This window comes from Vanacampus margaritifer, chromosome 20 (genome assembly GCF_051991255.1).
Source record: "Vanacampus margaritifer isolate UIUO_Vmar chromosome 20, RoL_Vmar_1.0, whole genome shotgun sequence".
NCBI classification, from domain to species: domain Eukaryota; kingdom Metazoa; phylum Chordata; class Actinopteri; order Syngnathiformes; family Syngnathidae; genus Vanacampus; species Vanacampus margaritifer.
The window spans coordinates 5,846,456-5,869,695 of NC_135451.1; the positions used below are offsets into that span (position 1 = coordinate 5,846,456).

At 38.3% G+C, this 23,240-nt stretch overlaps 2 protein-coding genes across 3 annotated transcripts; both read right to left on the reverse strand.

Moving 5' to 3' along the window:
- Positions 1 to 553: 553 nt before the first annotated feature.
- zdhhc20b (zDHHC palmitoyltransferase 20b) lies at positions 554 to 8,303 on the reverse strand. 2 transcript variants are annotated; one of them, XM_077554751.1, is made up of 14 exons: positions 8,140 to 8,303; positions 7,184 to 7,210; positions 6,977 to 7,071; positions 6,770 to 6,890; positions 6,590 to 6,659; positions 6,459 to 6,491; positions 4,872 to 4,992; positions 4,556 to 4,591; positions 4,249 to 4,387; positions 3,942 to 4,068; positions 3,729 to 3,818; positions 3,551 to 3,657; positions 2,566 to 2,613; positions 554 to 2,482 (listed from the first exon to the last, which is right to left on the reverse strand). In XM_077554751.1, exons 1-13 carry the CDS (start codon positions 8,255 to 8,257, stop codon positions 2,570 to 2,572), a joined length of 1,128 nt encoding a protein of 375 aa, XP_077410877.1. In that variant the 5' UTR covers positions 8,258 to 8,303; the 3' UTR covers positions 554 to 2,482; positions 2,566 to 2,569. The 2 variants fall into 2 exon arrangements, with proteins under 2 accessions (XP_077410877.1, XP_077410878.1); XM_077554752.1 differs by lacking the exon at positions 4,556 to 4,591.
- Positions 8,304 to 9,915: 1,612 nt separating this feature from the next.
- On the reverse strand, positions 9,916 to 23,081 carry LOC144040557 (E3 ubiquitin-protein ligase MARCHF6-like). The gene is made up of 25 exons (XM_077554841.1): positions 22,685 to 23,081; positions 21,577 to 21,676; positions 19,492 to 19,565; positions 19,000 to 19,143; positions 18,719 to 18,791; positions 18,392 to 18,560; positions 18,087 to 18,273; positions 17,938 to 17,999; positions 17,815 to 17,847; positions 17,549 to 17,600; positions 16,574 to 16,632; positions 16,416 to 16,496; positions 16,263 to 16,331; positions 15,986 to 16,060; positions 14,588 to 14,722; positions 14,277 to 14,497; positions 13,477 to 13,614; positions 13,154 to 13,370; positions 12,831 to 12,900; positions 12,415 to 12,596; positions 12,148 to 12,282; positions 11,938 to 12,027; positions 10,760 to 10,892; positions 10,504 to 10,639; positions 9,916 to 10,399 (listed from the first exon to the last, which is right to left on the reverse strand). The coding sequence occupies exons 1-25, from the start codon at positions 22,701 to 22,703 to the stop codon at positions 10,312 to 10,314; spliced, it is 2,742 nt and encodes a 913-aa protein (XP_077410967.1). The 5' UTR covers positions 22,704 to 23,081; the 3' UTR covers positions 9,916 to 10,311.
- Positions 23,082 to 23,240: the final 159 nt, after the last annotated feature.

Sequence of the window (23,240 nt, forward strand, 5' to 3'; positions counted from 1 at the left end):
CTTTAATCTCAGAATTCTGACATTAAAGTGAATAAAGTCAGAATTCTGACTTTAAAGTCTCACTCACTTTAAAGTCAGAATTCTGATAAAAAAGTGAGAATCCTGACTTCAAAGTCAGAATTCTGTGATTAAAGTGAGAATTTTCATTTTAAAGTCAGAATTCTGAGATTAAAGGCATAATTCTGACTTTTTTAAGTGAGAATTCTCAGAATTATGCCTTTTTTAATCTCAGAATTTTGACTTTAAAGTGAAAATTCTCACTTTAATCTCAGAATTCTGACTTTAAAGTGAATAAAGTCTGAATTTTGAGAATAAAGTTGAGAATTCTCACATTAAAGTCAGGATTCTGACTTTTAAGTGAGAATTCTGAGAATAAAGTGAGAATCCTGCCAAACTTTTTTTGTGCAGGATAGAAGAAGACTGTGACAGCAAAGGAAGCCAAACAGAGCGCTCGTTGGTATTTATAAAACATTTGCCTATAATGGGACAAAACCCTGAGAACGTCTCATGGAACTGCCATCATGGAACACACTAAATTGACAAATGAATGCTATTTGTGGTTTTATGGCTTCATTTATTAGGACACACCAGAGTAAAGCTGCTTTCAAACATGATGCACCTTCAGTTTCAACCACATTAACACACGGCTAAAATCACATCTTCTGACAATGAGGCGCCATGCTTACGGGCTTTAGTCTGGCGTTATGCACATTGTATGTAAAAAAAACAGGTTGCTGCACTGAAGCATTTCTCTCAAGACGATAATATTACAAAACAACACAGTGCAAAAATACACACACACGCGCGTCAATCTCAAGGCCCAACAGCCCAGAAAAAGATTAGAGGCCATTTCTAAAATAAGAGGATGATAGGTCCGAATGTTGGGAATAAATGGTCATTAGTGGAAAAGTTCTCGCTCCATTATGCTTGTTTTTGAGTAGCCTGTAAAGGAACTTTTTTTTTTTTTTTACATTTTAATGTGGCTTCAGTGTTACAAAGCCCATACCTTCCTTCCAATGACTATTTGCCACTTGTTTGAACAATAACAGGTAAACAAAATCCAGAGAGCAGGCATCGTCAACTCTCTGTCATCACATACTGTCTGTTACGTTTACATGTAGCACAGATATGATAGAAAACAATGTACAACACCACGGGTCACTCTATACAATATATAAATGGCTGTAAACGTGTACAGCGTGAGATGCAAATATGATGCGATCAGACATACATGCTAATTACGTGTGCGTGAGCAGGAACAGGAAAGTTGCATATGTGGAACAGAATTCCTTTGTCATTGTAAAAATAACATTCTGTAAATAAAATAAAAGAAGAAAAATAGCACGATACAGTTGAGATACTGTGAGATTTCCCTGTGCTGCCACTAACACGAGACAATTCACCCCAAAACACAAGCTAAGGCTCGGACAAGCAGATGAGGCCACATTTGACTTGGTGACCTCAAGTTTTTACAGTTACATGTTTTTTTCCCCCACGATCTAAAAACATTTCTAGTATGAGACAATGAAGGCAAAAACAAAGCCCTGTCGCCATCTGCTGGTCAGAGTGAGACAACACAGCAGGCAAAAGGTCCAGTTCTAAAAATAAGCGTCATGACTTTATGTCGTTTGGCCCACCAAGGTTAAGGAAGGTAAAGTTAAGGGTGGTGTAAACACTTGTGGTTCAGAAGTCTGAGCTCCTGCTGGTTCAGCCCTTATTTTGGCAATAAATGTGGAATTTGTCGAGCACTGCAGGCGGAACAGAACGTAAGGGAAAAATTCTGGATGAGCGAATGAATAAAAACACTAAGTCAAGGTTGCACATTCCAAACACTCAGACAGACATGAAAGATCCATTCAAGTTGTGTTGACTTGCTAAACTTCGAACAAGCAGCAGTGTTTGATGGACATCAATGACCTCTGCAGTGCAAATGCACCATTTTGTGCTCATACAAAAACAGTCCACTGTGATCCAGACATCTGGGACATCTGTGCTGGGAAATATTTTACATTAAAAAAATATCTTCAAAGAAGACAGTTCAAAGAAGTAAAACAATAGTCCCATCATTAGATTCTTCACAGAAAACAAAAAGGTAATGATCCAGACTTTCTCCCACTTTTGACTGCAGCTTTGTGCCTATGAGACCATCTTAAAGTGGATCCAGGTAGCTTTTGGCACCAAAAAATACAAATCTAAAAAAAGCAGCACGTAATTCCTGCAAAGGATTTCCTCAATCAACAAACCAAAATAGTCCAATACAGATATCAATGAAATAAGAGTGTGTGTGTGGGGGGGAAGGGGGTTTGGTGCTGCTGCATGCGGAAAAACGCCAATGCCGAGGACGCGGCTCTGTGCTGTGACAGGCGAAAGGAATGCATTTCCATAGTTACTCTGAGGTTGCACTGAGGGGCCGTCACCATGGTGATGAGCGAAAGTGTCGCACAGCTTTAAGGCATCAGACTGGACGATTGAGGAGTCGTTCCTGTGGCGGTGTGGGACAACAACAGCCAATCAGGTGGCGCGAAATCGCTAGATTGATCGTTACATGTAGAAACAACAAATCACCTGGTTAGGATTCACTCTCCATGGAGACGGTGGTGCTGTCAGTTAGGGCTGTGAAACCAAACAGGAAGACGTGTTGGTTTGCGGTGAGTGCAACAAAGACTTAGAGTTGGATTCAGAATAATAGCCGTGTTTAGGTTAAATAAGTAAATCTCAAACATTACCATTCAAAGCATGTAATTGTTTGTGTGGTAATTAGGGGTGTCAAAATTAGTGCGCTAATTTAAAGTTCCTTTAACGCCACAAATTTTTTTTTACGCGCACTTAATATCTGCCGCTTTCTTGGAAAGCCTGTACTGGTGTAATTCCAGTTGCAACACAGCAGACACATCCACGTCAATATTTAGCAGTAATAAATTGAATAATAATGCATATATTTGTGGAGACTGGGGTCAAGCTGTATTTTATCATTTAAAAAATTTACTGAATTTCACAAGTTACTTCATGTTAAAGATTAGATAGTTCTTAATATGAAAAGAAAAATGCAGTGGGCTGTCACCAACGTCTTACAAATGCAATTATGCCATCTAGTGGCAGAATAATGACCTCAACACAAATCAATATCACACAAATTTTTACTCAGTTCTATGAATTATTATGAAATTACTGTATCAATGACTAAAAGATGCAGCCATATTTCTATTAGTTTAACATTTTTTCCCACTTTTATGTTAACAAGAGTATGACACTTAGAAAAAAAAATATTGTAGGTTTTATTGTACATTTAGAACAGATCTAAAATTTGTGATTAATTGCGAGTTAACTATTGAAGTCATGCGATTAATTACAATTTAAAAATGTAAGTGTCTGACACCCCTAGTGGTAATACTTTAAGCCGCGTCTGTTTATTTTTCTGATTTAGATGAAGATCAGTCAACAGTCTATGACCAATTTCTGCAGAAAGGCAATAAATTCTAAAGGGCTCACATACTTTTTTTGGTGTGTGTGTGTCCCCACTTACATTATTCTGCATTCTGGTGGAACTCACCTGACTTGATGGGATTATCAGCCGCATGTTGTACCATGTTGTTGGTGTTCTGCTCGTTGCTGAGGAGGCGGTTCTGTGACTCACTGAACGGGCTCACCGTCACTTCACTGCAAGCAAAACGACTGCATGAATCCTGACACCTCAATGAAAAAAACTTTTCTCGCCTCTGATTGATCACCTTTTATTAGGCTCTGGGTGCAAGGTGACTGTCGGCTGCTCTACGTCGACGTTGACGAGACGTGTGGGGAACGTCAGACCGTCTCCTTGACTGCAACAAACGAGGACAAAGTCGGCACAAGCAATACGCAAATGCAAATGGACACGGTTATAGAATGGCTTTTCTAGATTTTTTTTTTCAAACAGTAACGAGACAAAGGGGCAATTAAAATACCTGGTGAAGACTGGCAGCAGCCAGTACTTCTTCTGGTCTCCAAACACCTGTGCGATATTCTTACAGAACCCCAACGAAAAGCCATTCTTGTCGGACCCGGTCCTAAAAACGGGCGCTCTGAACGCCTCTGACACACAATTAATATCATCAGGTCACAATTGAAATCATTCTAATAATCCATGAAATATGGATGGTAGTAGGTTAATTGAAGTCTTTACATTGTCAATGGTTGTTTGTTGATCCGAGTCGATTAAGTTGAAGTGATACTGAAAAAGAACGGATGGCTTTCAGGACAAAAGGGTGTTACCTATAGTTGACCGGTTCTTTCCGACGAGCCACAGGTGGTAGCTGAAGAGGGAGAGGATACTGATGCAGAACATGGCCGCCACGAAAAAGAGAAACAAGACATGGAATTTGGCGTGTGAGTGAGTCTCTTGCAGGTCATTCTGGGGGGAGACGGAAAACGAGAAAGGCATCAGTAATATGGAGGAAAATGATTGGTGGTGGCACTGGTGGGGTTAGAGACACAAAGGGATGAACACAGCATGCACGCGTCACACAGACGATAGATGACCCGTGAGGTGGTGCAAAGCCAAATGCTTTGACCGTGTTACCTTTGGGCAGTTCTCAGCCGATTTTCTCCGGCAAAGCTTTAGTACAAACAGAAACCAGATTCGTTAGCAACATTGGGGGAAAACAGGTAGGAAACGATGGTGGAGAAATAGAAAGAACAGTAGGTAAAGGCAAACAAGTTAGAAGAGAGGAAAGGAGAAACAGGTGGAGCAGCGGATCAGATGAATTGCTCAGATTGGCGAGGGTAACACACACGGATGGGCAGAGGACACGGGGGCAACTCAACGCCACGCAGCCGACTCGTCAGGGTGTACGTGGAGGTTTAAAACGACGGCGCCAAAGTGTGTCATTACTCACGGTCCAGAACTTGATGAAATACTGCAACACAGTGGCTGCAATGAACAGGCAGTAAAGCAGCGAGTAGGCCAGGAAGAGGATGAAGAACTTGTAGTTGGAGAACCCCACACAGTTGTTCACCCTGGAGAAACGCAGACACGCTAAAGTCAGACTGGACCGAAGCACCACAAAATTGTAAGCATCTACAGTTTAAAAATGTACCAAACGGCACCAAATGATTGCATTGTTCTTTATTTAATCAAACAGTCATAATAATAGGCCGCCACTTACAGAATACAGATTTTGATTTATTTTATTTGATCGCACGTGTGCTACGGGTATTGCGTTGCTTGGCTGCCGTGTGCAAAACAAGGAAAACCGCATCATTTCGGGTATCAGCAGAAAGCTTTGGGGTTCTTTCCAGCAGCAGATTTAAAGGGGAAGTCAACCCCCCTAAAAAGTTGACAATAATATGTTTTATGCAGCCCCACTAGTCTAAATACAGTATTCTGGTTAATATTGCGTTAGTGAAATATGAGTTAAGCAGCAAAATGCAGCAGACATTTTGACACTTGCTGTCAATTGAAAATGGCATCATAGTTGCTCACCTGAGCAACTGTGATGTCATCTTCAGCTGACAGCAAGTGTCAAAATGGCCGCACCCCGAGATGGACAAAAATGGCTGGATTTTGCTGCATAACTCATATTCCACAAATGTGATATTAATCAAAATGTCATGTTTAGACGAGTGACGTGTCAAGAAATGTTCAAGGTTGACTTCCCCTTTAAATAAAATTATTTGTTATTGAGTGTATGAACCAACAAAAGCTGTAATTCAATCCCTCATGGCAAGGACTGATATCAGGAATTGGTATCGGGCTGATATCACCTTAATTTCAAGACCACAGCAACTGATACCAGTATCGGCCGCCCCTTGTGGCCGTTTAAAAATTAGGAACTAGAAATTAGAAGAACAAAAAATTGCCATTAATTTCATACCGTTTTAAGGAAAATTCTATACTGTGATACTGCATATAGTTCTTTCTTTCCAATGATCTGTCTTTGTTTTTTTATGGGGGAAATTTTATGTTTCAAAAATACTAGTGGTATCGGTACAAACTTAGTATCGGTATCAATGACTACTAAAGAGTCGTAAAGAGTCGAGTACACTACTCGTACTGATATCGGTTTGAAAAAAGGGGTATCAAACATCCCTACTAGTCTGATGGTGAAAACAAAAGACCTGAAAGGTCGTTTCTGATTGGTCCGATTTACTTCACGCATGCCCAGCTTTCAATTCATGCGACACTTCCAGGTACAAAATGGATTCAGAAATAATAATTATATAAGAGTAATATATACAACATGAATAATAATTTCTCAAAATAATTGAAAATTTCCAAAAAGACAAATGAAATAAAAATTGGGATATATGTATGAAAATTTAGGATTATAAAAGTCATGTTATGGGAAATAAGAGGTACTATTTCATTTCCTTGTGCTAAGAGCTAGCACGCGTTGTTAAGGAGTAAATTTCACCAACTTTGATTCTTTGTATTGGATTGGATTTGTGGCTGGCGCATGGAATAAACACTGACAGTTGCGTACCAGGGACAATGGTGGTCCATCTTCAGCACACACCTATGAAACAGAAAAAAAATGGAGGAGGCAGATGAAACATATATGCAAGCGAAAAAGTTTCTTTTTTTCCCCATGCAAGCTGATGATTAAAAACGTACATGTCGCACGCGGAGCAGTGATGGCAACGGTCTGGCTTGATCACTTGACAGCGGTCACAGTAACGAATTGCTGCAACAAAATCAAAATTGGGGTCACAACTTATGTCAGTCGGGGGTCTATTTGGGGTGTTTTACATCCCCTTCTGCTGAAAAAAAAAAAGACGTAAGGTGTTTGCGCACCTCCTGCTCCTGTACGGGTGTAAAGCGGCAGGCTGGTGGCCGCTCGCCACAGAATCTCCTGCTGGGATTCTGGCCGCTCCTCCTTCTCATAGCGCTCCTTCTCAGCCTTGGGCAAGCAGAACTAGAGGGAGCATAAAACAAAAACAAGACATTTTAGAATATTGACCTGACCATAGCACAGCAGGGTCTTTCTGGACCACACAGTACCTCTTTGGAAGGGTTTGCAGGCTTTGTGAAGACGGTCTTCCAATAAGACCACACAAACATAATGAAGGAGAGATGGAAGAAGATGAGATAAACAACTGTGGGGAAAACATAAAAAGTATCCATATTAGTCCTGAGAGAAAGGTGTGCCAGCAAAATAATAAAAGAGACTCAGCATAAAAAAAGATAAAGCCCATAAACAAATCTTACCCTGTTTTCCTATACTAGTGATGGTGACTGTAAGAGACAACAAAATAGACATAAATAACCACCATTGTAGATTCGACATTGTGTAATCCATCACACATATTTTTAGAGCGCCGTTGAAAGAGTGTTTTATTTTACTGCCTTTGACTCTCTTACTCAGCAGACCGAGTTGCATCCAGTGGAATGATTTTCCAGCTTTAGATGACAAGCTGCAAAACTTTAGAGACATTCATATTTCACTTGTGTAGGTATCAAAAACCAAACGATGTAGTCTAATGTAGGGGTCATCAACATTGTGGGCACCAGGTGGCCCACAATGACCACATGAGCAGCTTCTGGACTTGTTCTAAAAATAGGTCACCATAGAACATTGTGATTTCGATTTTCTAGGAATGTAGTTTGTTGAACGCATCAAAATGATCAGCGACTTTTAATGGGTAGCACATATACAGACTCCACATTGGCAGTAGTTTTCCCCCCAATTGTTTTTCAAATGTTTCAATTGTGTAATCATGTTTAAGATTTTTAGTTTGACTACATTTAAAAACTACCATTAAATGCATTTCAATTAACATTTAATAGAGGCACACACTCGAAGCAAGTGCTTGCCAAGCCAACCAAATGAAGCAATAAAATGATGCCCACTTCCTCACTGAGCTCGAACCTAAAACTATTAGCAAGACATTAACATGCACGTCACACGGGGAAAGTTTGTCTCGCTCCAAAGCATGTTTATCACTTAAACAATACATCGACTCAAAATAATGCTAGCTGTCGGTTTTCTAATTAGCTATATCAGGAGGCTTGCCAGTTTTATTATTGGGCTGCAGACCATTTACTTCCTAGTGGCCAAAAACAGCGGCAGCCTGTTTGTGTGGCACTGTAGCGAGTACAATGGAAACAGCGGGAACAAAAAGGCTTAACGGGGACACAACAGGGCAGTAAAGCGATCTACTCACATATACAAAGTTCCACCACGTAGGCATAATAAGACCAGCAGACGACCATAGCAATAAAAATCACAGGTATCCATGCTAGTCCCCGTTGACAGCATCTCAGAACGTGAGTGGGCGCCATCTTTCTCCCTCTACTGGGGAAAGGGAGTGTCTGCGTGTGACATCATTAGAATGAAGCTCCACAACCCGGAAATCATTGAATGGGTATAATTTTAATATTTTATTCGATACGTGTAAATTGGATTGACTGATATTTTAATGATTCTTCTGTTCAATAAATGTTAATTAAAAAAGGAAATTATTTTATAGTTTAAATTTTGTAGAAAGTAAACAGAATCAAACTTAAAAAAAAATAATTTACACCAAATTTAAGTTCACTGTTCAAATAATAAAATTCGATCTTAACGAAGATAATATAGCTCAGTTTATACTTACCGATCGAAAATCTCTCTGTAACTCAGGGGTTAATATGGGCAAGGTAAAAAAAAAAGAAAAGAAAAAAAAGTTAACATCTGTATGGAAAAATATTGATTCTAAACATAAAATATGTACGTCATAGTTATTGCTTGCTTAAATTTTAATTAAGTTTATTAATTAAACAATGATTTAATAAAGTAAACCATTAACAGTTATTTATTACTATTTAAAAAACTTTTATTTACATCTATTAACAAATTAGTTTGTGCTATAAATAAAATGTAGTACTTATGAACACATCTTAAGAAAAAAAAAAGTTAAACTAATGCAACAAATTATTTTTTTTGTCGTGGACCACTTTGTAGCTTCCCTTAAAGGGGAGAGGTATTACCTCATCGTAGGGCTGGGCAATAAACCGAATGAATTTGATTAATTTGGCATTTTGAAAATTGAATCGTTGAAAATTTGATAAATCGTGAAATCTAATTTTTTCTTCTGGATTATTAAACGGTGTTGTTCTTAGGTTCTGTGAGTTGTAATTTTGCTAACTATGAATGTTATGTTTATGTTAAAACTGATTTAGAGTCAGTATACATTATTGTTGTCTGAACATTTTGCACACTTAAATGAAATATTTGCTGAATTTATTAGATTAAAATCGTAATCGTCCTGAATGACTGGAAGAAGAAAAAAAATCGGGATTTTATTTTTTGGCCATATCGCCCAGCCTTACCTCATCGTATTACATATACACATTAATGGTTACTACTACCAGGTAGTTCTAAAATCAAACATCAATAATAATTTGTTCACTTATTGTTCAAGTTATTGTAAAAAAGTTTTTAAAAAATAATACAAATCCTGCAAAATCTCAAGTTATATATTACGCATGACAATTTGAAAGGATGCATTTCGCAAGGATCATGGAAGTTGACGTGATTTGCTTTGGCGGGCCACATAAAATGTGGCAGACCAGATCTGGCCCCTGAGCCTTGAGTTTGACACCTGCGATGTAACTGCTAAACAGAGCTGGCTTTATAGGGCATGGAGTGGGTGGAGGGGCATATTTATTATAGTAAAACTTCTGATTCCTTCTGGTGGACTCAGTTGAAATGTAACTTTATGGTACCAAAGTTTCTCCTTTTACCTATATGCAAAGGATAGTTTGACACAGCCAATAATACTGTAGGTACAGATACAGAGAAATGTAGATTTTTCTTGATTCTCTCTGCACCACCACTTCCTGTTGCGTATTGATCATTGTGCTAGTTTAAGTTGGCAAAACAATGCAAATTCTCAGCACATCCTGATGTCAAATCATAATTACACTCACATGACGTCTGTCATAAAAACAACAAGAAATTGCTGGTTTGATTTAATAAATTATGCATACACTTTTAAGATGTACAATGGTAATCACATTTTCCCATGTCTTCTTTTTTTTTTTTTAAAGACAAAATCTGCATTCAAAGTATTTACACATGTACAATTATCAGGCAGCACTTTCCAAAGCAAGGTGAGAAAACCCTTCCTCTCGCACTCACTCTGTTTGAGGAGATTACATTGCGTCCCGTGATTATAATACATGTTTCCCTTGCCAACTGTGATGGGCATTCGAGGGAAATCAGGGGACTGAATAACATCCATGATGAAATCAACCAAGATGCAATGGAGATTCTAAAAAGGATTACAATCCAGTGACTGATCAAATCAAAAGTGGCGAGGGGGTGTCATGTATGCAGGGTCATGGGTGAAAATCTATTCTATGATAGGGTTCGGGGGGGGCACTGAGCTTGCTCTTCCTGCTTTCCTTTCATAGTTGACAAGCCTTTGGCCAACCAGGTACCTGCACACAAAAATGATTTTATGAATTTGTCAATCAAATTTCAACACAGAACACAGAAATACTTCATAAAAAGCACACCACTTACTACACTAAAACATCCTTACTTGTCATTTTTGATGTGCTCATAAAGGCGTTTAAACTGTCGAATTTGGAAGGACAGGATGCCGATAAGTGAGACCACCATCAAGAGGAAAGGGTAGATTCTTCTCTGCATTAAAATCTCCATCTCTGGGGTCACCCCTATGGGAGCAACATATAACACCATAAGAATAACAACAATAGTTTGACAGAAAGAATATGTGATGAATAAATTCATTCGACTTAAGTGGCCAAAGCATTTTTAAGAGTCCAGACACTCACCAACAGCAGGCACCACCCCAGCCGCAACCACGTAGGGCACACACAGAGATAGCAGCAGGACGGAGATGACTGGTGCTGCCAGTTTACGGATGATGAAATGAAGATCAATGTTGCGAATTCCATTGGCGTAAACCTGGAAGGGGGCGTAAAATACCACCAGTACAAATTAAACTTAATTGCTACAATGACACAAAAAAATAATCATTAAGAATTAGAGTGCCAGGCGATTAAAATTTTATATCCGTATAAACCGTAATTTGTATTTATAAACTAATAGAAATATGACTGCATCTTTTAATCATCGATACAGTAATTTCATAAAATTGGGTTAAAATTAAAAAGATGTAATGTAAAAACCAAGTGTGATATTGCTTTGTCTTGAGGATTTTTTTGCCACTAGTTGGTGACAGCTCAGTGCCTTTTTCTTTTCATATTAAGAGCTATCTAATAATTAACATGAAGTCAATTGCGAAATTATGCACATTTGAAAAATGGTAAAATACAACCCGACCATAATTTCCACAAATAAATGCATTATTATTAAATGTATTTATCGCATGACTTCAATAGTTAACTCATAATTACTTGCAAATTTTATACCTGCTCTAAATGTACAATCAAATATTTTCATACTCCTGTTAACATAAAAAAAGAAAAAATGTTAAACTCATAGAAATATAGCTGCATCCTTTAGTCATCAAGTCATTTCATAATTCAGAACATTGAGTTAAAATTGAAAAGATGTATTGCATTGTAACAAGTGTGATATTGATTTGTGTTGAGGTCATGTTTCTGCCACTAGATGGCATAATTGCATTTGTAAGACATTGGTGACAGCTCAGTGCATTAAGAACTATCCAATCTTTAGCATGCAGCAACTAGTGAAATTCTGCACATTTTTAAATTTGTAAAATACAGCTTGACCCCAGTCTCCACAAATATATGCATTATTATTATTATTCAATTTATTACTGCTAAATTTTGACGTGGATGTTTCTGCTGCATTTAGACTGGCATTCCCCCAGTACAGGCTTTCCAAGTAAGGGGCAGTTATTAACCGTGCGTCTAAAAAAATTTGTGGCGTTAAAGAAACTTTAAATTAACTCAAATTAACGCACTAATTTTGACACCCCTATTAGAAACAGATTATCCAATTGAAAAAAAACATAAACATTTACCTGTTCAATAACAGTCTTTAGCCACCACTGAGGACCCATCAGGGTAATGGCAGCGATGATTTTGGCATGAAGCACTCCAAGAGCCCAATCCTGTAGACAAAACAAAACAACTTAAATGATTCATGATGCTATACTACAAAAAAAGGGGGGGGGGGGGCACATCAGAGATCACTGATAAAGATATTTTCTTAATCGTGCGAGGAAAATTACCTGCCAGGGGTAGAAAAGGGGCGTTTGATCCAGAGGCACCCTGAGTGGAGCTACAATAACCAGCTCAAACAGCAGACCCAACAACAGTGGGATGACTCCAGCAACCAGCAGAGCAACGACCAGGGTTTTAAGGATCTATACAAAAAAAAATTGTATTCAGTGACAATCATGATGAATCGCTCATAATCATAAAAGAACAGGCAGGTTAAATAAACGCAGGACCAATTAAATATGGTATAAATAAAATACACTCCTCCTAACACCCACCATGAATGTCCATTCCTGAACTTTGTGAACAATGACAGTGCGTCCCTGGGGCATCCAAGCCAGCAGCACTGTGATTCCGCGGATGGACAACCAGCAGACATACAGGCCACAAGCTGCTGTGTACAGCTCATGAATTTTGGAGCTTCCAGTCCAGAAGGACATCAGCCAGCGTCCGGTGAACACTAGTTAAAAAAAAAAAGAAAAAAGAAAAAAAGAACTAAATTCAGTATCTCCTAATTATTTCAACTTAAAGGTGGTCCTGTGGCCTGGATGAGGAAATGAATTGCAACTTAAGCAAAAGATAGAACTGTACAAATATCACACAACTCTATAAATAGACAGAACGTTCAATTGTGGTCAGTGGGTGCGGATAAGTGTATAAAAAAGAAAAATGCTATCCGTGCTATATCTCTCACCTGGTAGTGTCAGGCACACAAGACTAGCCACCAGCAGGGTGATGCACATAAATGCTATCAGTAGCACAATCTAGAGGAAGAAGGAGCAATTTTAAGTGTTAATGTCTTAAAAGTACAGAGCAACTGAAAATAAGTCAACTAAAAATACTCCACTGGGAAACACGCCCTCGTGAATTTTAAGGAAAATAATGAGGGAGTTCTTCCTCTCGTGCAAAACTGTAGTTGAGGTTAAATTTGACACATGTTCCTTGTTGTCGTAATTACAGAGGAACTACTATGGAGCAGCACAAAAAAAAAAAGAGGGAAAAATGGGATCATCTCACTCTAAATGGGAAGCGGAGAGGTCTGTGGTATGGCTGGAAGCCCACTGGCCCGCCCTGCTGTAAGATGGCCTGGTGGGCCGCGTGCAACCCCTCGCCAACTGCTGGTGGCGGGTTGTTATTGTTGTTATGTTGCCCCGGCGGAGGGTTGTTGTTGTTGTTCACGGGCTGGTTAGCATCAATGTCTTCTTGCTCCCCAAGAAGGTAGGAGTGGAGATCTCTGCAATGACACAGATGACAAAAATAAAAAATAAAAAATAAAAATCATAGTTGGAAATTAAAATGTGATGAGTGCATTGAAGCAGGACACCAGCTTTGGAACTTACAATAAATATCCAGCACTGACTGTCCAGGCCCTGACTAAGCCTTTGAGCCACTGGCGAGTATGCCCTTGCTCCAATAAAGCTGGCAGCACGACCTGAAGTAATAATAGCTCCAAAGACAGCTCACTGACTGGGGCATCGCTGAGGGAGAAAGGTTCAGAAAAGGCTGTTTCAACAATGTATCAAGGTACATATAGAAAGTTCAATAGCTGCAGTCCAACATCTTAACTCATTCACTGCCATTGACGGCTATAGACGTCAAAAATTTATTTGAACTATTTCTATTAGTTTAACATTTCCCCCCCACTTTTCTTAACAAGAGTATGAAAACCTAAAAATTTTTTTTGTATATTTAGAACAGATATAACATTTGTGATTAATCGTGAGTTAACTATTGAAGTCATGCAATTAATTACAATTAAGAATTTTAATTGCCTGATGCAATTTAAAAAAAGAAAAGATTATTAAAAATTAGGGGCGTCAGGCGGTTACAATTTTTTAATCGTAATTGAATCGCATGACTTCACTAGTTAACTCACGATTAATCACAAATGTTATATCTATTCTAAATGTACAATAAAAAAAATCAAGGTTTTCATACTCTTGTCCACACTCTTGTTAACAAAAGTGGAAAAGAAATGTTAAATATAATAGAAATAGTTCAAATTAACTTTTGACGTCTATAGCCATCAATGGCAGTGAATGAGTTAATTACTGTAAAAAAACAACAAAAACGCAAAAAACAACAACTGGCACAACAACAAATTTCGAAAAGAAAACAAACGCAACCAGTGTTGGTCTACCTGTAGAGCATGACGTTGTATGGCAGGAAGGTGGGCATCAGTAGTTTAATCAACCTGATAGGCATCCACAGCATTAACAACACAATGGAACCAAACACCACCACTGACAGAATGAAGCGCCGCAGGTGTCTGTAAATGGGAAGATGAATCATCTCCTGCACTGGGTTAAAATCTGGGTCGTTGAGGTTTCTCAGAAACCACAGCACTCCAGGCCTCAGCACCTGACAGTTAAATTGAGTGGGGGGAAAAAAGTTAGCAAATGCTATTATTTCCATTGTCAAGAATAACCTGCCTGCTTCAAATGGGCTTACCTCTCTTAAAAGTAGAATGAAAGAAGCAAAGTAAAAGACGTAGACCATCCCAACAAGCCAGTGCAGGAACATGGTGGTGCCAGGTGCTGATTTGAAACTCATCTCTCGATCTTTCAGAGAAGCATCAAACATCTCCTGCGAGTCAAAGGTTGATAAAAGGTGACTAACAATTCAAAGCAATTCCCCAAACACTGTAAAGCAGTACATTAGTGTACTGTCAGAGGGTGTGGAGTGTGAAATGATCAAATGTATCTTACTTGGGCCAAATTTGCAAATGTATTTATTACAAATCCAAACAAATGAAATGATAATTATTTATGACAAATAGAGTATAGATGAACAGACTAATGACTCTTAATTACTCTTCAACTGGATGGCAGAAGATGAAACTAGCCTGTATATCCACCTGTTGCCAGTTATACAACAGAATAAAAGCTTTGGTCCAGCTAAAAAGGCCTACAAATAAATCTGTGAGGGAATACATACCTACTTAAATATACTTACGGTATATCGACGCCTTCTTAAAATAATCGCCTATGTCATTTTTTCAGATTTTTCAAGAAACACAAACAATTTAACCATGTGCATCATGAGGAGGCAAAAAAATATATAATTTTGGGGGAAAAAAATGACTTCGGCAATTATTTTAAGAGGGTGATGGTATCCGGTGAGGCTATTTTATTTGGTGGGGTGTCGTCAGCTTCTAATGTAAAATGTGTACTTTGGTTCAATAAAGGTTACCGTAATTTATTTTATACTGCTATATGGGTCCATAAATAAATTAAAAATATATATGATTAAAAGAATCATTATCTACTATAATAGAAAAACAAAAGGAATGAAAAAGTCTAATTTAAGAAGTGTCAGTGCCATCTTATGAACACACTGTTTATTCATCTCAAAGAAGAATGTCTATTTTGGACATTGTACATTCAATCTAGCTATATAGTGCTGTTTTGAATTATAAGGACTACAAGCCACATTGTATTTATAACAAATTGATGAAGATAAAAGGCGTCTGATTCCACGCAGCAAAGGCATATTTGTCGTTGACGTCAGGTTTACTTAGGGACATTTAAAAAAGTGTGGTGTGCTTTTTTAAAAACTTTTCCCTTGAACATGTTGAAAGAGAACAACTAAACAACAATATCAACATTTACAGTTATGTTGGCCTTAAAATTATCCAATCAACAAGCCCAAGAATAAAAAGTGATGGTCGAGACTCAACCTAACAGTTCTTTCTAGGTTATTTTATCTTTTTAATCGAGCTGAATTACAGAATAACAAAGAAAAAAAGAAAATTCATTGATTCATTGAATCTACTTCAAATAGTAAATCGTAAAATGGCACAACGTGCTTGAACACAAAGATGAATGAACTGTACAAAAAGATTCTTACAAGAGAGCAGATGTCAAGCCACCAGCCACAGATCAGTGGAAAAACACCAATCTCTACAACAACCAGCAGGGAGACCTATAACCAAGAGTTAACATTGAAATGAAATAATGAAGAATGTTGTCTGGAATAAGAATAATTGCATCATAAATGGAAAAAAAAGAAAAGTTTATCAGTTAATATTTTCAGGGCAGGTTATATTCAGACACTGATTAACAGTTAAAGAATACTGTGAGCCTCTACAAGTGAAACTAATGCATACTGTCTGCTGACAGTTTACCTTGACAACAATATAACAGACTCCTAGGAGACGTCGGGAGCGCTGAAACCGGACCAGAGCAGCCAATCCCTAAAAGATCCTAGTTAAGGACCAACACCAGAAACTCATAAACACATCTTTAATATGCATTGTGCATGTGCTGTGGAAGGATACATGACACAGGATAAGTGTCATGGCCAGCAGTATGTACCCAACAATGGTTGTAATTAAACCTTCGAAATGGGAAGCTTGAACCTAAAACAAAATATTAAGAACAGTCAAAAACATAATAATTTATTTGTTAAATTTAGGTTAAGAAAACAATGTCTTACATATTCCTCAAAGCCAAGACCCACAACAGAGAAATGTCCAATGTGGTAGGGACAAAATGCTGTCAGAGGAGAGAGATACAGATATTAGAGGGTATGCAAAGGCTTTACACATTAGTATGGTAATATTTGCACTGGAGACAGTCAGTATCACAATAAAGTGCCTTTCAGACTTCCTGTACACCTCCCCAAAAAAGTTTAGATTTTCCATTTAACTGTTGTTCAATTGCATTAAGTAGATGTTATCGACTGCTAAATGATGATGTACACGTAAACAACAAAATATGTGAACTTGTTGATAGGGTTGATCATGACAGGGTGGACATTTTTGGCTAATGTTAGCATTTCAGCAACATGATTCAGTAAGCAAGACGACTGTGTACTGTTAAATATAGTTCAAAGTGTTTAGTATGTATTGTTTGATATTTCACTATCAGTATGTTACGCAACTACGCACATAAAATGATGAAAATTACAAAACCGAATTGTTAAAACATTTATTTTGCAACTGTCCAATGTTTCAGCCTCCATTGCAGAAAGATAAAATGCTGGCCGTAATGCTACCAAAACCGGTGGGTTTCTCAAAGAGGCAGTTAGCCCATGATGACAGGGTGGACAGCAATTATTGACATGATTATGAAAATAGAATATGGTCAAATGACTCCTTTTATCAAATAATTTGTGGCCACTACAATCACACATCTTTTTTATTTTATTTTTATTTTTTTAAATTTAGGATCATTAACTATTTAAACACAGCAGAGCGGTTAGCAGAGCAGGGTGTAGGACATTCAAAATAATGTACATCCAATGAACTTTTTTTTTTTTTTTTAACAAAATAGAGTAAACATTTTAAGACACCTATCAATGTATTATTGCACAAACATTAGGCAACTAGTAAGACCTCATTTTCAGTTTTGGCACAGTTGATGGATTCTGATGAAGACGCTTTCTGGTAATATTGACCAGTGTACTTACCAAACACTAAGATGAAGAGTGTGTTGAGAGACACCACCCAAAATACATGCTCCTGCAGAACAAACACAGAAGCCATGACGTAGAAAGATTTTGAAAATGGAACTACATCTAAGTAGGGCAGTGTTTACCAAATTCAACTGAGTGAAGGCACATATTTTTCATTAGAAAAATTGCCTCGGCACAACTGAGGAGCTCTCACAGCACATTAATGTGCCATGGCACAGTAGCTAGGAATCACTGCTTTAGGGAATATGGATACAACTTACCAGAAAAACCAGCGACCCATCCAAGCCAAGCATCTAAAAAAACAAAACAAACAGAATATGAGTGTTTAATATGCTTTTTAAACAATATAATTTCATAAAAGGTGCAATGTAATACACAGTTACCCTTTCCCAGGTGAGTTCCTCAGCTGCTCGGTCCCACTCCAAAGCGTTCCAGTTCATGTCATCTGCAGGATATATTTCAACATTTAATAGAATAACAGAGGACACATGCATTTATGTAACATCTAACGGGTCAGAAAATATACTTGTACCTTGTGCTCCATTGTTTGGGTCGGCATCTTCAGCAGCGACTCCCTCCTCCTCCTCCAGCTCGGGGTCGTCACCCTGCTCTGGTGGATCGGGGGGCTCCGGCTCTGCCTCATTCTGGGCTGGTGGCTCTGCAGGAGCTGGTTGGTTAGCAGGGGGTTCATCTGCTGCTCCAGGGCCTGCCGCTTGTGCCTGAAATGACATAATGGCTGATTTGACAAGAATCCTGTGTTGCACTATTACGAACATTCCGCACATCAGCTTTAAAAATAAATAGCAAATTGAATAAAAAAAGAGTTAAGAAAGGCACCTCATTGGCTTGTCCGGCTGCATTGGGTGGCGGAGGCTGGTGTTGCTCTAACCACTGCGGAGCGCCACCATGGACTATCTGCTCCCTGAGCCACACCAGGCTAATAAATGCACACAGGGTGCAGGTAACCACGAAGCAGCCCTGTAGACAGTCAGCCAACAGGTTCTCTCTGCAGAAGGGACAAAAAGATGAAACAATTACGCACCGGCAAGTTCTTTTTCTGCTTAGAAAAGCATAAAGAAAATGGTGGTGCCGTATTTGTATTTAGTGTTACTGCGAGTGTGTATGCTGCTGCAGCTGCAAAATGCTGTTATGATCATCACTCACGTGGAGAGCATGTCCAATGGCAGTGTCAGAAGTGAGCTCACAGAGCCAGTAAAAAGACACTTGTAGATGCGACCTGACAAAGATGGGAAAATATCATTTATCTACATGTTTTTATATGATGGTTGCAAAATGGAAATTCTCTGACTCTCGTTAAACCACAAACACAAGGTAATACATAATGCTAGTTGTGTGGTCATTTCCGCGCGTCTTAATTTGAGCCACAATATTTAGAGAGGTGCATGGCCAGGCAAACACGGACTAACTCTACATGGAATACTCACATGCAGTGAGAGGAACCACACCGAGCCAAGCAAAAGCCACCAGCGTATAATGGAACCAGTAGCGAATGGCTGTGCCCACGCTCGTCAGCAGGCCGGCACAAATGTCCTGAATGGGCAGACGCGACGGCATGTCTGGGGAGTAGACTGTAAAAAGGTACACACTTATTATATATTCAAATTTGTAAATCTATTAACTGTTAATACACATTTGTGACTAAGATTCTAACGCTTGCCAAGCACTTTCAACTGAATTTTAAACAGTGGTAAATAACCCATTTATTAGACTTTTGGACTTATCTAACAAGCTAATAGATAATTATTTGCTAAGTATCATGCCAAACACGACAAATTAAAAATATGCATTAAGAGATGAATCTGTTCCCAAGTATATGCAGTTAAAATTGGTCATAGAGATATATAGCATATGTGAGAAACATAAGGCTCTGTTTTATACATCAAAAAGGGCGAGCGACTACGACCGCAAGCACTTACTTGGTGTGAATGCAAATCTGTGCTTGCATAATTCACAATACTCCTTCCTGCTGTGTTTCAGCCACTGGACCAAACTGCAAAACAAAATTTTGAAGGTGAAAATTATTATAAATTATAAATTACATGTCATCTCTATTAGTAGAAAAGTTCAATTCCTAGTAGTGTCTTTGAGAACTCTACAAAAAACCTACAAAAATAACAATGAAAAAGTATGACTGGGAATGTTGGTCAAGATTATTTGCATTGTTTAACTTGGAAAAACTTGAGAAAAAACATTGTTCCGCTTTGAGTTGTTCTAGTGGGGTGACTTTAGAGTCAAATACATTCATTGTGGGCTTCAACAACTGCCCAGAAACATCCAGGCTTTTTCCCCCTCTATACAGCAGTTATCCACCTGATACCCCCCAGCCCCACCCTTTTATCTGTCATGAACAGGACACAATGAGAACACAACACATTATGTTTGGGCTGGTTTGATTGTCACATTGACAATTCCACACCTCAATTATATAATGTGAGTGGCATCTAACCATTAGGAAAAGGAAAACCTGTTCTCTGACTAGTCTTCCATTATGCTGGCTACGATCGACAATAACAATAATGTTCAAAACTTTTCCTTCTGCCCGGTCTGACATAACAAAATTCAAAGTCCCTTACAAAAATGAAAAATCCTTTTGGAGTTTATCCTCTACTGTTGTGTAGTAATCTGACCATAAACCTGATCTGATCATTACCTAATGGCTTAAAGATCCAGGGGAAACACAAATCCTTAAATAATGACACTAAAAATAGCTCAAGTAAGATATTATCTAAAACAGTTACTCTGACACTAGGATCTATATTTTCCTCGTGTCACTGAGCCGCAGCCAACTTTAATGTCTAAATAAAAAATAACATTTTAAAACATAGGTATTAGTATTAGGTACAGTATTTCATACATAGGATGAATAAGACCATTACATGTAAATTATCCCGTCCGACTGGGTGTTTTCATTTTGTTTTTGTGTGATTGACCATCTGCTCCATTGTATAAATTAGGGCCCGACCGATATGCATTTTTTGAGGCCGATACCGATTTTTGGCAGGAGAAAAATAATCAGCCGATTATTAAAAAATATATGTAATGCATAAAATTACCCTCTCCCCAATTCCTTTTCAATGGGTGTCACTTACGCACAAACTTTCACTATTATTAAGATTCTCTGCTTTGAATGACAAGTCCATAGTATGACCTTATCAACAAATTTCATGAAGTATACAAGGTTATTATATAGATTTATGTGTCAATAATGAAAACAATCTTACTTGTTTACAACAGTTGTAAAGCATTAACCTTTTCTTTTATATATTTTTATCTTGTATTATTTTCACTATTTTATTATAAAATAACTCGTTTTTCACACATTGGGAATAATTTGTACCTTTGCGTAGTGTTATCTCATCTGTGGGTATGCGTTCCCACAAGATTTGTGTGTGGATATTCGTTAATTTGAAGGGAAAACACTCCCGAAGTCGATGCTAACTTACTTGTTAGCGTTTAAATGGGATATTCCCTTCGCTTTTAGCATTAGTGCTAGGCTAGCAATGTTTAAAAGGAAGCATGTTTTGTATTTAAATATACAGTGGATGTGATTCTTAACGTTGTGTGTTTAGTTTTACAGTTAACTCCAACTGAGGTGTCATTAAACATCTTAAAGGAGGCTTAGGGACAACAGAATAACATACGCTACACACTTGCTAGTTGCTAATACTACACAAGAAAAATGGTGCATTCGGGGTACTTTCACAGTGTCGGAAACTTCGGTCTTCTTCGATGATAACGTTTTAAGGGGAAAATATATAGCCATTTGGCCTAACTGGACGATTGTTTTGGCTGATGTTTGAAGGCCAATAATCGGCCGATTAATCGGTCACACCCTAGTATAAATGACATCAGAAACTGTCATAATAATGCTATTGAACTTCTTTTGAAATGTAAAAAATAATAATAATAATATGTTTTGTCTGTTTTGCTCAGGCTGTCCTTCATGATTTAAACAAATTGATTTGTCATATTCTTTTTGAGTATTGATCATTTTCACTTACCATTCCTGGTGAATGAACTTAATGCTGCCGGTGCAAACACAAGGATGATAGAGAGGTTTGTCTGGGGTCCCCTCGGAGCGGCAGACACGACAAATATCCGCTGAGAGAGTATAGACAAAATGATTACTTTCAATTCAATAGTAGAATCAAAAACAATTAACAGGAAAAAGGAAAGATGATTCAAAAACAATTAATAGAAAAAAGGAAAGATATGGGTTGTAATAATTTAGACGCCATTTGCCTGCACCAGTGGTGGATGGACCACATGAGTATACCATGTGTATGTTCTAAAAATACCTCACTAGCAATGGGACATTGTAGAAGTGATCATTAAACAAATTTAAACACTTGCCGACATTAATGGAAATAAGAGTGTTGCATATTTATATTTATGTCTCTCCTTGTTAAATATTTTTTGTGAGGGGGCGGGGGGGAATCAATGCATGAATCAAACTGGCAATCCTTCACATTAATCAGCATCCAAAAAGTAGCTCTAAGTTTCAAAAGATTGGTGGATCCTTGCACTACATTGTAAAACGGACTGGGTTATTTAATAGTGCGGACCGCGTTGTACAGCTTTACGAGGTGAGAATATCCACTCATCGAACAATTAATTTGGTACAAATGCACAATGAAGACCTGACAGAACATCCAGTTACTACTCCTTTGATTGACAGTAACATTCACTTACTATCGCTCAGTATGATGCACTGACAACAACCGCAATAATGAATATATTGTTGAATAAATACCTGGTCATCAGTGAGTCAATTGTTATGGGTGTGTTTCACATATTGCAATTGCATAATTTAGACGGTGTGCCTAATGAAGTGACCACCGACTGTGCAACGGACGGCTGATGACATCACTTTCTAAACCGTACTACAGTTTCGTCGTAGTACGTTCTTTTTATTTAAAATCCATCAGATACATGATACTGTTGAGTAGCCTTTACTCGGCATCGTGAATTCGTATGTTGTCGAATGTTAGATGGTTAAGATCTATAGCAGGCCAGCTCAGCTTGGTGTGGTTCTCGATGATGCGCTTATGATTACTCTGATTAAATGCTAAGAAACGCTAATTAAGACACGAAGACACCCCTGTTTACCTTCTTCGGTCGTGTCCATGTTGTTCACAAAGCAACAGTCGCTGTTTCTTGCAGGTGTAGCTCGTTCAGCGAACCCATCAACGACAGACGAGGTAGCTTAGCTAGCCAAGTTAAGCTAGCGAGACGCGTACAACGTTAACCCTATGGGTCAGAATGCATTGGCAATCAGAAAATGGTTTCCCAAAAGACAGAAACTCCCGGCGGCTTGCTTCTCTGCCGTGTCCGATTTTTGACATCCAAAAGACGTTGCTTATTTCACGATGTCTTTTTTCATAGTTAGCACGAGAAACACTACATCTACTGTAAGGTTGTAATGACAGACAGTTAATAAAAGGTAAAAAGACAAACGGTTTGCTGAAGCCTAACTGCGCATGCGCTATAGACTGGAGCTCCTGTCACAACAGTCTTCTTTAAAACAATAAATCACCTGAAAGCGAACTGTATTTTTTTTATACTGCCATCTAGTGTATCGGGGAGTAAATCTATAACGGGCGCGTTTAAAGGTTTTACCTTTTGATTCAAACTCTTTACTGTCGATTTATCCTGTAGCCTGTGT